Source organism: Salvelinus alpinus, chromosome 21 (genome assembly GCF_045679555.1).
Source record: "Salvelinus alpinus chromosome 21, SLU_Salpinus.1, whole genome shotgun sequence".
Taxonomy (NCBI): domain Eukaryota; kingdom Metazoa; phylum Chordata; class Actinopteri; order Salmoniformes; family Salmonidae; genus Salvelinus; species Salvelinus alpinus.
The window spans coordinates 48,701,184-48,716,552 of NC_092106.1; the positions used below are offsets into that span (position 1 = coordinate 48,701,184).

Sequence of the window (15,369 nt, forward strand, 5' to 3'; positions counted from 1 at the left end):
AACACCACTTTACAACAGAATGTAGAAAGAACCAACAAGACTCTACAACAGAATGTAGAAGGAACCAACACCACTTTACAACAGCATGTAGAAGGAACCAACACCACTTTACAACAGAATGTAGAGGGAACCAACACCACTTTACAACAGAATGTAGAGGGAACCAACACCACTTTACAACAGAATGTAGAGGGAACCAACACCACTTTACAACATAATATAGAGGGAACCAACAAGACTTTACAACAGAATGTAGAAGGGACCAACAAGACTTTACAACAGAATATAGAGGGAACCAACACCACTTTACAACAGAATGTAGAAGGAACCAACACCACTTTACAACAGAATTTAGAGGGATCCAACACCACTTTACAACAGAATGTAGAGGGAACCAACACCACTTTACAACAGAATGTAGAGGGAACCAACACCACTTTACAACAGAATGTAGAGGGATCCAACACCACTTTACAACAGAATGTAGAGGGAACCAACACCACTTTACAACAGAATGTAGAAGGAACCAACACCACTTTACAACAGAATGTAGAAGGAACCAACACCACTTTACAACAGAATGTAGAGGGAACCAACACCACTTTACAACATAATGTAGAAGGAACCAACAAGACTTTACAACAGAATGTAGAAGGAACCAACACCACTTTACAACAGAATGTAGAAAGAACCAACAAGACTCTACAACAGAATGTAGAAGGAACCAACACCACTTTACAACAGCATGTAGAAGGAACCAACACCACTTTACAACAGAATGTAGAGGGAACCAACACCACTTTACAACAGAATGTAGAGGGAACCAACACCACTTTACAACAGAATGTAGAGGGAACCAACACCACTTTACAACATAATATAGAGGGAACCAACAAGACTTTACAACAGAATGTAGAAGGGACCAACAAGACTTTACAACAGAATATAGAGGGAACCAACACCACTTTACAACAGAATGTAGAAGGAACCAACACCACTTTACAACAGAATTTAGAGGGATCCAACACCACTTTACAACAGAATGTAGAGGGAACCAACAGCACTTTACAACAGAATGTAGAGGGAACCAACACCACTTTACAACAGAATGTAGAAGGAACCAACACCACTTTACAACAGAATGTAGAAGGAACCAACACCACTTTACAACAGAATGTAGAACGAACCAACACCACTTTACAACAGAATGTAGAAGGAACCAACACCACTTTACAACAAAATGTAGAAGGAACCAACACCACTTTACAACAGAATGTAGAACGAACCAACACCACTTTACAACAGAATGTAGAAGGAACCAACACCACTTTACAACAGAATGTAGAAGGAACCAACACCACTTTACAACAGAATGTAGAAGGAACCAACACCACTTTACAACAGAATGTAGAAGGAACCAACACCACTTTACAACAGAATGTAGAACGAACCAACACCACTTTACAACAGAATGTAGAGGGAACCAACACCACTTTACAACAGAATGTAGAGGGAACCAACACCACTTTACAACAGAATGTAGAACGAACCAACACCACTTTACAACAGAATGTAGAGGGAACCAACACCACTTTACAACAGAATGTAGAAGGAACCAACACCACTTTACAACAGAATGTAGAAGGAACCAACACCACTTTACAACAGAATGTAGAGGGAACCAACACCACTTTACAACATAATGTAGAAGGAACCAACAAGACTTTACAACAGAATGTAGAAGGAACCAACACCACTTTACAACAGAATGTAGAAAGAACCAACAAGACTCTACAACAGAATGTAGAAGGAACCAACACCACTTTACAACAGAATGTAGAAGGAACCAACACCACTTTACAACAGAATGTAGAGGGAACCAACACCACTTTACAACAGAATGTAGAGGGAACCAACACCACTTTACAACAGAATGTAGAGGGAACCAACACCACTTTACAACATAATATAGAGGGAACCAACAAGACTTTACAACAGAATGTAGAAGGGACCAACAAGACTTTACAACAGAATATAGAGGGAACCAACACCACTTTACAACAGAATGTAGAAGGAACCAACACCACTTTACAACAGAATTTAGAGGGATCCAACACCACTTTACAACAGAATGTAGAGGGAACCAACACCACTTTACAACAGAATGTAGAGGGAACCAACACCACTTTACAACAGAATGTAGAGGGATCCAACACCACTTTACAACAGAATGTAGAGGGAACCAACACCACTTTACAACAGAATGTAGAAGGAACCAACACCACTTTACAACAGAATGTAGAAGGAACCAACACCACTTTACAACAGAATGTAGAGGGAACCAACACCACTTTACAACATAATGTAGAAGGAACCAACAAGACTTTACAACAGAATGTAGAAGGAACCAACACCACTTTACAACAGAATGTAGAAAGAACCAACAAGACTCTACAACAGAATGTAGAAGGAACCAACACCACTTTACAACAGCATGTAGAAGGAACCAACACCACTTTACAACAGAATGTAGAGGGAACCAACACCACTTTACAACAGAATGTAGAGGGAACCAACACCACTTTACAACAGAATGTAGAGGGAACCAACACCACTTTACAACATAATATAGAGGGAACCAACAAGACTTTACAACAGAATGTAGAAGGGACCAACAAGACTTTACAACAGAATATAGAGGGAACCAACACCACTTTACAACAGAATGTAGAAGGAACCAACACCACTTTACAACAGAATTTAGAGGGATCCAACACCACTTTACAACAGAATGTAGAGGGAACCAACAGCACTTTACAACAGAATGTAGAGGGAACCAACACCACTTTACAACAGAATGTAGAAGGAACCAACACCACTTTACAACAGAATGTAGAAGGAACCAACACCACTTTACAACAGAATGTAGAACGAACCAACACCACTTTACAACAGAATGTAGAAGGAACCAACACCACTTTACAACAAAATGTAGAAGGAACCAACACCACTTTACAACAGAATGTAGAACGAACCAACACCACTTTACAACAGAATGTAGAAGGAACCAACACCACTTTACAACAGAATGTAGAAGGAACCAACACCACTTTACAACAGAATGTAGAAGGAACCAACACCACTTTACAACAGAATGTAGAAGGAACCAACACCACTTTACAACAGAATGTAGAACGAACCAACACCACTTTACAACAGAATGTAGAGGGAACCAACACCACTTTACAACAGAATGTAGAGGGAACCAACACCACTCTACAACAGAATGTAGAACGAACCAACACCACTTTACAACAGAATGTAGAGGGAACCAACACCACTTTACAACAGAATGTAGAGGGAACCAACACCACTTTACAACAGAATGTAGAGGGAACCAACACCACTTTACAACAGAATGTAGAAGGGACCAACACCACTTTACAACAGAATGTAGAGGGAACCAACACCACTTTACAACATAATATAGAGGGAACCAACACGACTTTACAACATAATATAGAGGGAACCAACACGACTTTACAACATAATGTAGAAGGAACCAACACCACTTTACAACAGAATGTAGAGGGAACCAACACCACTTTAAATAAAATGTTGTTGGAGGTTGAAACAGGAAATGGGAGCCAAAATAAATAGAATGTGTCTTATTCTGTACATTCATTGCCTTTACATTTTTAGTAATTTAGCAGACGCTCTTATCCAAAGCGACTCACAATCATTGGGATCTAGATTTTAGGCCGGCGACACAATACAACAAAAACTAGCTGGTAGCGGTGAAGCTGAACTTAAATACAGTATGTTTTCATTGTGTGCGTCCCAAATTGCACCCTATTACATATGCAGGGCACTACTTTTTTTTTTACCAGGGCCTATGGTTGAAAGTAGTGCACTATAGGAAATAGGGTGCCATTTTGGATGCATCCATTGTTATTGTTTAACTGCCCTTTTTCTTCCCTGTGTGTAGGTTTACCCCCTATGAGTGGTACAACCCTCACCCCTGTAACCCCGACTCTGACGTGGTGGAGAACAACTTCACTCTCATCAACTCCGTCTGGTTTGGGGTGGGAGCTCTGATGCAGCAAGGTACAGCTGTCTGGTCTCTCTTTTAGCCCACTAATGCAGCAAGGTACAGCTGTCTGGTCTCTCTTTTAGCCCACTAATGCAGCAAGGTACAGCTGTCTGTGTCTCTCTTTTAGCCCACTAATGCAGCAAGGTACAGCCGTCAGGAACAAGACTAAGGATTCATGAATGTGCCCTCACACACCCTCATACCACTGTCTCCCTCCTCTGTACTGCAAAGAATGAAAAGCCAAGATTGTTCATATGGGTGGGAAATTAGCGAGAGTAATTTAAGTATTATTTTTTTTCTTTCAATACGACATTTTCTTAGATAACTGGTATCAGACAAATTGTTAAATGTTTTTTTGGTTAATGTTACAAGCCTGGCAAACCAAAAATAACCATATGAACTCATTATTACCCGCGAGAGCACCGATTGTTTGGGTTTTCAGACAAATTGTTGTCGTCTCATGAGACTCTATAAATAGGAATGGACTCCTCTAACCTGTCTGTGTTATCGGTTTTCATACAACAGGATCTGAGCTGATGCCTAAAGCCCTGTCTACGAGGATAGTAGGAGGCATCTGGTGGTTCTTCACCCTCATCATCATCTCGTCTTACACGGCCAACCTGGCTGCCTTCCTCACCGTGGAGAGGATGGACTCCCCCATCGACTCGGCTGACGACCTGGCCAAGCAGACTAAGATAGAGTATGGAGCTGTGAGAGACGGATCAACCATGACCTTCTTCAAGGTACAGACAGACACACACACACGAACACACACACACACGGACACACACACACGCGGAAACACACACACACGGACACACACACACACACACGGACACACACACACACGTGGACACACACACACACGGACACACACACGCACACACGCGGACACACACACACGGGACACACACACACACGGACACACACACACACACACACGGACACACACACGCGGACACACGGACACACACACACGTGGACACACACACACACGGACACACACACACGGACACACAGGGACACACGCGCACAGAGACAGACAGAAGGACAGACTCTCTAACAACTTCAATATCTCTCTCTCTGAGCTCATCTCCTGGCTACTGGTCTTCTTCAAACAGACCTGAGAAGGATAACGTATGTGATATACTACTACAGTTTATTCAGAGATATCATATAGCAAAGAGAGATCAACTATCATCTCACAGTTGTTTGTCCTTGATGCCTTTGACAGGAGATTGTTTAGTGAGTCTTAACATAAGACTGTAATACTTTACACGTCTGTCGCCCGTATGTCTGCAAGGCTGAAACGGGAGAATGGATGTTTAAAAAAATACTTATAATTTAATCAGAAAAGAGGGAGCGGGAGGGAGAGAGAAAGTGAGGTCACTTCCCTAATGGCACCCTATTCCCTATATAGTGCACTACTTTTGACCAGAGCCCTATGGCACCCTATTCCCTATATAGTGCACTACTTTTGACCAGAGCCCTATGAGCCTATAAGTAGTGCACTACATGTTGTGTTGCTACCATGTTGTTGTCATGTGTTGCTGCCATGCTGTTGTTGTCTTAGGTCTCTCTTTATGTAGTGTTGTTGTCTCTCTTGTCGTGATGTGTGTTTTGGCTTATATTTTTATGTAGTTTATTTTTATTTTTAATCCCAGCCCACATCCCCGCAGGAGGTCTTTTGCATTTTGGGAGGCCGCCATTGTAAATAATAATTTGTATAGTTAATAATAGTTAATTAAAGGTTAAATAAATACATGTAAAAAACATAGGGAATAGCCAGCTTACTGTAGAACCCTATATCTCCTAGCCAGCTTACTGTAGAACCCTATATCTCCTAGCCAGCTTACTGTAGAACCCTATATATCCTAGCCAGCTTACTGTAGGACCCTATATCTCCTAGCCAGCTTACTGTAGAACCGTATATCTCCTAGCTAGCTTACTGTAGGACCCTATATCTCCTAGCCAGCTTACTGTAGAACCCTATATCTCCTAGCCAGCTTACTGTAGGACCCTATATCTCCTAGCCAGCTTACTGTAGGACCCTATATCTCCTAGCCAGCTTATTGTAGGACCCTATATCTCCTAGCCAGCTTACTGTAGGACCCTATATCTCCTAGCCAGCCTACTGTAGAACCCTATATCTCTTAGCCAGCTTACTGTAGGACCCTATATCTCCTAGCCAGCTTACTGTAGGACCCTATATCTCATAGCCAGCTTACTGTAGGACCCTATATCTCCTAGCCAGCTTACTGTAGGACCCTATATCTCCTAGCCAGCTTATTGTAGGACCCTATATCTCATAGCCAGCTTACTGTAGGACCCTATATCTCCTAGCCAGCTTACTGTAGAACCCTATATCTCTTAGCCAGCTTACTGTAGGACCCTATATCTCCTAGCCTGCTTACTGTAGAACCCTATATCCCATAGCCAGCTTACTGTAGGACCCTATATCTCCTAGCCAGCTTACTGTAGGACACTATATCTCCTAGCTAGCTTACTGTAGGACCCTATATCTCCTAGCCAGCTTACTGTAGGACCCTATATCTCCTAGCCAGCTTACTGTAGGACCCTATATCTCATAGTTAGCTTACTGTAGGACCCTATATCTCCTAGCTAGCTTACTGTAGGACCATATATCTCCTAGCCAGCTTACTGTAGGACCCTATATCTCCTAGCTAGCTTACTGTAGGACCCTATATCTCCTAGCCAGCTTACTGTAGGACCCTATATCTCCTAGCCAGCTTACTGTAGGACCCTATATCTCCTAGCCAGCTTACTGTAGGACCCTATATCTCCTAGCCAGCTTACTGTAGAACCCTATATATCCTAGCTAGCTTACTGTAGGACCCTATATCTCCTAGCTAGCTTACTGTAGGACCCTATATCTCCTAGCTAGCTTACTGTAGGACCCTATATCTCATAGCTAGCTTACTGTAGGACCCTATATCTCCTAGCTAGCTTACTGTAGGACCTCTGGGTGATGACTTCCCCCATATCTCCTACTGTTTGACCTCTGGGTGACGACTTCCCCTATATCTTCTAGCTAGCTTACTGTAGGATCTCTAGATGATGACTTTCCCGATATCTCCTAGCCAGCTTACTGTAGGACCCTATATCTCCTAGCCAGCCTACTGTAGGACATCTGGGTACGTAGAGCAGATTAGTCAACAGAGAGAGATTTAAACACAGCTGTCACGCTTACCCAGATGATTGGAGGAAGGGAAACACAGGCAGGGTTATAGGCTTCACTATAAGCAACTGGACAGGCATTTTCATACCAGCGTGAAACAAATTGTCTCTGTCTAATATATGTTTTTCATGTGAACACTTATTTTAACCTTTATTTAACTAGGCAAGTTGTCCTATTATTATTGTTGTTTAAAAGGAAACTATGTGTTGTTGTTGTCGTCCATTAGAAATCCAAGATCTCCACCTATGAGAAGATGTGGGCGTTTATGAGCAGCAGGAAGAACACAGCTCTGGTGAAGAACAACAGGGAGGGGATCCAGAGAGTCATGACCACAGACTACGCTCTCCTCATGGAGTCCACCAGCATCGAGTACATCAGTCAGAGGAACTGTAACCTCACACAGATCGGAGGCCTCATAGACTCTAAGGGCTACGGCGTAGGCACTCCTATAGGTAAAGAATCACGGACGCAGGATAAACACTTTGTGTGAATATACCGTCCCCTATCACTTCTGAATGCTGACGTGCTAGAGGAACACGTCAAGGCTGCCCTCTCTCCCCTTTGCTGTTTTTCTACCAAGAACCACTCGCTCATGCTGCCCGTCAGTCACCAGACATGCACAAAATGCTTCACTTTATGCTGATGATGTGCTATGTAGCTCATTTGTGACCTATTTATTTTTACCTAATGGCCTCATAAGCTGCTCTGATACTCTGATCTCATTCCTCTCTCCCCCAGGCTCCCCCTACAGAGACAAGGTGACCATCGCCATCCTGCAGCTCCAGGAAGAAGGGAAGCTCCACATGATGAAGGAGAAATGGTGGAGAGGGAACGGTTGTCCTGAGGAGGATAGTAAGGAGGCCAGCGCCTTGGGAGTGGAGAACATCGGTGGTATTTTCATAGTGCTAGCAGCCGGACTGGTTCTCTCTGTGTTTGTAGCTATTGGAGAGTTCATTTACAAATCCAGAAAAAACTTGGACATAGAGGAGGTGAGTGTGGGACAGTGTGAGTGGCATCACAAGTACTAACAGAAGAAAAGGTGCTCCAAGACTGTTATTATGGATCTTCTACATACAGTAGGTTGCTGTGGACCTTATACAGTCAGTCAGTTGCTATGGACATTATACAATACACACAGTCAGTCAGTTGCTATGGACATTATACAATACACACAGTCAGTCAGCTGCTATGGACATTATACAATACGCACACTCAGTTGCTATGGACATTATACAATACACACAGTCAGTCAGCTGCTATGGACATTATACAATACACACAGTCAGTTGCTATGGACATTATACAATACACACAGTCAGTCAGTTGCTATGGACATTATACAATACACACAGTCAGTAGCTAAGGACATTATACAATACACACAGTCAGTCAGTTGCTATGGACATTATACAATACACACAGTCAGTCAGCTGCTATGGACATTATACAATACGCACAGTCAGTTGCTATGGACATTATACAATACACACAGTCAGTCAGCTGCTATGGACATTATACAATACACACAGTCAGTTGCTATGGACATTATACAATACACACAGTCAGTCAGTTGCTATGGACATTATACAATACACACAGTCAGTAGCTAAGGACATTATACAATACACACAGTCAGTCAGTTGCTATGGACATTATACAGTACACAGAGTTATACCGTTGTTACTGACCTTATATAGACACAGTCAGTCAGTCAGTTGCTGTGGACTTTATACATTACAGTACACACATTCAGACTGTTATGGACTGTACACACAGTCAGTTGCTATGGACCGTACACAGAGTCGGTTGCTATGGACCGTGCACAGAGTCGGTTGCTATGGACCGTGCACAGAGTCGGTTGCTATGGACCGTGCACAGAGTCGGTTGCTATGGACCGTGCACAGAGTCGGTTGCTATGGACCGTGCACAGAGTCGGTTGCAATGGACCGTGCACAGAGTCGGTTGCAATGGACCGTGCACAGAGTCGGTTGCTATGGACCGTGCACAGAGTCGGTTGCTATGGACCGTGCACAGAGTCGGTTGCTATGGACCGTGCACAGAGTCGGTTGCTATGGACCGTGCACAGAGTCGGTTGCTATGGACCGTGCACAGAGTCGGTTGCTATGGACCGTGCACAGAGTCGGTTGCTATGGACCGTGCACAGAGTCGGTTGCTATGGACCGTGCACAGAGTCGGTTGCTATGGACCGTGCACACAGTCAGTTGCTATGGACCGTGCACACAGTCAGTTGCTATGGACCTTAAACACACAAAGTTAGTTGCTTTTATGAATGTTGTTTTCTTGTCAAAGGACAACTTTTTTTATCAGGACAACTTGTTTCATCAGGACAACAGTTTGAATGTGTGGAACTGCAGTGCAACAATCACACACAAATTACTTTATTGTAGAGTAGGCCTAGTGTTTGACGTACTTTTGATTTAGATAAAAATGTTCATTTTTATTCCTTTATTGGCACAATATCTTATTTATAACGAGAGTCGTTTGGGTTTTTAGGGAGGCACACCACTTGACTGTCTTGGCCTTGCTGTTTTTTGTGTGAAAATGTATTATTTTTTGTCATGACATGATACTGTAGGTAAGTGATGAAGATATAAGGTTTCACTGGAGGTAAATACGCCCCATTACTGATCTATAACTTATTGATTACATTAGTGATCTATAACTTATTGATTACATTAGTGATCTATAACTTATTGATTACATTACTGATCTATAACTTATTGATTACATTACTGATCTATAACTTATTGATTACATTTAACTAATGATTAGGTATGAGGATATCATGTTTTGCTTGCAAATGTTTGCAAATTTACATCCAGTTATTTGTACAGCATAACAGTATTGCTTCTTCTGACCAACTTTGCTTGTATTCATATATATGAAAATATCTGAATGATTGTATGTACATGTGAGTGAGTTTTTTCCCCCCCCCGAATCATTTATGGATGAGATGCCCCTTGAGACTTTATTCATTGAGTTGCTTTCATTGTGTATATTTTATTCTTTGCTTTTTTGTATCATTTGACGTTCATGAAAATGCATGTAAAAGTTTTTGTCATGTTGGTTTTGTTTATGAACGACTAAAGTGGAGAACATGACTTCTTTTCTTTGTCTTATTTGTTTCTGATTCCGTTGGTTCTGTTTGGATCCTTTCTGTTCATCTGCATGCAAGGCGTGAAAGCAGATCATCACACGCACGCCTTTTTTGATTCCGACCCAGTTTGTATATCCATGGGTTTAGACTTTAGAGTAAAAAGGGGGAATCTCCACCAGAGGATCTGATTGTTGTTTCTGGGGGATTTTTATTTAACCTTTTATGTAAGTTAAGAACAAATTCTTATTTTCAATGACGGCCTACCAGGAAAACAGTGGAAACAACAACAGATTTTTACCTTGTCAGCTCAGGGGATTCGATCCAGCAACCTTTCGGTTACTGGCCCACTGGCTCTAACCACTAGGCTGCCTGCCGCCCCAATTCATTAAAGGCCTCAGACTAGGAGTTGCTAGGATCAGTTTTGTCTTTTTTTTTTAGATCACATGGACAGGAGGGTTGACTCTAAGAGAGAGTTGACAACTTATGACAGCTTATGACAACCTCACAACTGTTATAACACACAGGACCATTTAGGTAGTGGGTATCGGATCGTATAAGCATACATCTGTAACTTTTTCAATAATGTTATGTCATTGTTACAGACAGCTTTACCTTGAATTTATAAGGTGACAGAACCATGGCAGGTTCCTCGTTATAAGACACCTTCATTTGTTAAACCCAAATTACATTTTCTAGATGGTTGATCTACCAATGGTTAATTATCGTGACGCAGGAGTGCAGATCATTCATGCAGTCAACTGTCCTCTTCCATTCCGGATACCCCACTAAGCCTCAGTAAGGCTGGAAAAAACTACAGATTTATCCTCAAATACTTTCAGGCTTTATTCGGTGACGGCACGTCGTCTCCTAACCAACCTGTGTGAGAGTAATCTCAGTAAATAATGGTATAATTATTGAGTGGATTAATGGGACTATCTCAGGCACCCGCTCTTAAGCTTCGTCCCAAATGGCACCCTATTTCCTACATAGTGCACTACTTCGTGTTCAAAAGTAGTGCACTATATAGGGAATAAGGGTGTAATTTGGGATTCACTTATAAGCTGCTCAGTCACTGGGAACGACTGTCACATCACACAGAACGGAGAATATGAGTTCTCTCTCTCTCGCTCTCTCACTCACCAAAAACCTCAGGCCTTTGTGTGTGTCCTAGATTTACATAACATTGAAACTAAAGCCTGAGGACAAAGCCTATCAACGGGACATTCCTTGACTTCACAAGGAGCAGCTGAAATTATAACATGCAAATCAATAACAGATCTGAAGCTGAATCAGTCTACAGTGTAATATTAGATACTATCAACTACTAAATCACCGTCTATGAAAATACACTTGGTATAAGATACCAAAAACACATGGAAGTTTTACTCTGTTTCACTGACAAGACCTTGATCATTCTATCCAAAGGAACATCCATTCTATCCAAAGGAACATCCATTCTATCCAAAGGAACATCCATTCTATCCAAATGAACATCCATTCTATCCAAAAAGAACATCCATTCTATCCAAATGAACATCCATTCTATCCAAAGGAACATCCATTCTATCCAAAGGAACATCCAGTACCAAAGTAAGATCTTTATTTTGACCAAATCCTATTTTCTTTAAACAGCTGTTATGTACACTACATGACCAAAAGTATGTGGACACATGCTCAACGGACATCTAATTCCAAAATCATGGGCATTAATATTGAGTTGGTCCCCCCCTTTGCTGCTATAACAGCCTCCACTCTTCTGGGAAGGCTTTCCACTAGATGTTGGAACATGGCTGCGGGGGACTTGCTTCCATTCAGCCACAAGAGCTCGGGCACTGATGTTGGGCGATTAGGCCTGGCTCGCAAACGGCGTTCCAATTCATCCCAAAAGTGTTCGATGGGGTTGAGTTCAGGGCTCTGTGCAGACCAGTCAAGTTCTTCCACACCGATCTCGACAAACCATTTCTGTATGGACCTCGCTTTATGCACTGGGGCTTTGTAATGCTGAAACTTGAAAGGGCCCCAAACTGTTGCCACAAAGTTGGAAGCACGGAATCGTCTAGAATGTAATTTTATGCTGTAGGGTTAAGATGTCCCTTCACTGGAACTAAGGGGATTAGCCCGAACCATAAAGAAAAGCTCCAGATCATTATTCCTCCTCCACCAAACTTTACAGTTGGTACTAGACATTCGGGCAGGTGGTGTTCTCCTGCATCAAACATGTTCAGATTCATCAGTGGAGTGCCAGATGGTGAAGTGGGATTCATCACTCCAGAGAACACGTTTTCGCTACTTCAGAATCCAATGGCTGAGAGCTTTACACCACTCCAGCCGACACTTGGTATTGCGCATGGTGATGTTAGGCTTGTATGCGGCTGCTCGGCCATGGAAACCCATTTCATGAAGCTCCCGACGAACAGTTCATGTGCCGACGTTGCTTCCAGAGGAAGTTTGGAACTCGGTAGTGAGTGTTGCAACCGAGGACAGACGATTTTTACACGCTAAGCCAAGTCTGGTTCATCCTTGGGAGCAATTTCCAAATGCCTGAAGGTACCACATTCATCTGTACAAACAATAGTACGCAAGTATAAACATCATGGGACCACGCAGCCTTCATACCGCTCAGGAAGGAGACACGTTCTGTCTCCTAGATATGAACGTACTTTGGTGCGAAAAGTGCAAATCAATCCCAGAACAACAGCAAAGGACCTTGTGAAGATGCTGGAGGAAACACGTACAGAAGTATCTATATCCACAGTAAAACGAGTCCTATATCGACATAACCTGAAAGGCCACTCAGCAAGGATGAAGCCGCTGCTCCAAAACCGCCATAAAAATTGCCAGACTACGGTTTGCAACTGCACATGGGGACAAAGATTGTACTTTTTGGAGAAATGTCCTCTGGTCTGATGAAACAACAATAGAGCTGTTTGGCCATAATGACCATCATTATGTTTGGAGGAAAAAGGAGGATGATTGCAAGCCGAAGAACACCATGCCAACCGTGAAGCATGGGGGTGGCAGGATCATGTTGTGGGGGTGCTTTGCTGCAAGAAGGACTGGTGAACTTCACAAAATAGATGGCATCATAAGAAAGGAAAATTATGTGGATATATTGAAGCAACATCTCAAGACATCAGTCAGGAAGTTAAAGCTTGGTCGCAAATGGGTCTTCCAAATGGACAATGACCCCAAGCATACTTCCAAAGTTGTGGCGAAATGGCTTAAGGACAACAAAGTCAAGGTATTGGAGTGGCCATCACAAAGCCCTGACCTCAATCCTATAGACAATTTGTGGGCAGAACTGAAAAAGCGTGTGTGAGCAAGGAGGCCTACAAACCTGACTCAGTTACACCAGTTCTGTCAGGAGGAATGGGCCAAAATTCACCCAACTTATTGTGGGGGGCTTGTGGAAGGCTACCCGAAACGTTTGACCCAAGTTAAACAATTTATAGGCAATGCTATCAAATACTAATTGAATGTACGTAAACTTCTGACCCACTGGGAATGTGATGAAAGAAATAAAAACTGAAATAAATCATTCTCTCTACTATTCAATCTGACATTTCACATTCTTAAAATAAAGTGGTGATCCTAACTGACCTAAGACAGGACATTTTTACTAGGATTAAATGTCAGGAATTGTGAAAAACTGAGTTTAAATGTATTTGGCTGAGGTGTATGTAAACTTCCGACTTCAACTGTATATATATAGAGAGAGAGATAGAGAGAGGGGGGGGGGGTTATATAATAGTGTATCTATAGTTTGTATGTAGTGTATACATAGGATATGTCACCATTGACCTTGTGTTCTTTATGACAGTGTCCTCCTCTCACTGAAGTTATGGAGGAGAGTCTCCTCTCACTGAAGTTATGGAGGAGATGGTCCTCTCACTGAAGTTATGGAGGAGAGTCTCCTCTCACTGAAGTTATGGAGGAGAGTCTCCTCTCACTGAAGTAATGGAGGAGAGTCTCCTCTCACTGAAGTTATGGAGGAGAGTCTCCTCTCACTGAAGTTATGGAGGAGATGGTCCTCTCACTGAAGTTATGGAGGAGATGGTCCTCTCACTGAAGTTATGGAGGAGAGTCTCCTCTCACTGAAGTTATGGAGGAGAGTCTCCTCTCACTGAAGTTATGGAGGAGAGTCTCCTCTCACTGAAGTTATGGAGGAGAGTCTCCTCTCACTGAAGTTATGGAGGAGAGTCTCCTCTCACTGAAGTTATGGAGGAGACTCTCCTCTCACTGAAGTTATGGAGGAGAGTCTCCTCTCACTGAAGTTATGGAGGAGAGTCTCCTCTCACTGAAGTTATTGAGGAGAGCCTCCTCTCACTGAAGTTATGGAGGAGAGCCTCCTCTCACTGAAGTTATGGAGGAGAGCCTCCTCTCACTGAAGTTATGGAGGAGAGTCTCCTCTCACTGAAGTAATGGAGGAGATCCTCCTCTCACTGAAGTTATGGAGGAGATGGTCCTCTCACTGAAGTTATGGAGGAGAGCCTCCTCTCACTGAAGTAATGGAGGAGAGTCTCCTCTCACTGAAGTTATGGAGGAGAGCCTCCTCTCACTGAAGTAATGGAGGAGAGCCTCCTCTCACTGAAGTTATGGAGGAGAGCTTCCTCTCACTGAAGTTATGGAGGAGAGCCTCCTCTCACTGAAGTAATGGAGGAGAGTCTCCTCTCACTGAAGTTATGGAGGAGAGCCTCCTCTCACTGAAGTTATGGAGGAGATGGTCCTCTCACTGAAGTTATGGAGGAGAGCCTCCTCTCACTGAAGTTATGGAGGAGATGGTCCTCTCACTGAAGTTATGGAGGAGAGCCTCCTCTCACTGAAGTTATGGAGGAGAGATTCCTCTCACTGAGGTTATGGAGGAGAGCCTCCTCTCACTGAAGTTATGGAGGAGATGGACGTCTCACTGAAGTTATGGAGGAGATGGTCCTCTCACTGAAGTTATGGAGGAGAGCTTCC

The 15,369-nt window shown here is 42.8% G+C and overlaps 1 protein-coding gene across 2 annotated transcripts in view; it reads left to right on the forward strand.

The window, feature by feature from the left end:
• The window catches only part of LOC139548413 (glutamate receptor ionotropic, kainate 1), a 137,941-nt gene extending 127,527 nt beyond the window's left edge, over nucleotides 1-10,414 (forward strand). For both annotated transcript variants that reach the window (XM_071358096.1, XM_071358098.1), the window contains 4 exons: nucleotides 3,989-4,107; nucleotides 4,619-4,836; nucleotides 7,519-7,744; nucleotides 8,031-10,414. In XM_071358096.1, the coding sequence (XP_071214197.1) occupies nucleotides 3,989-4,107; nucleotides 4,619-4,836; nucleotides 7,519-7,744; nucleotides 8,031-8,320 (853 nt within the window). In that variant the 3' untranslated portion in view covers nucleotides 8,321-10,414. The remainder of the gene's footprint in view (nucleotides 1-3,988; nucleotides 4,108-4,618; nucleotides 4,837-7,518; nucleotides 7,745-8,030) is intronic.
• The last annotated feature ends 4,955 nt before the right edge of the window (nucleotides 10,415-15,369 follow it).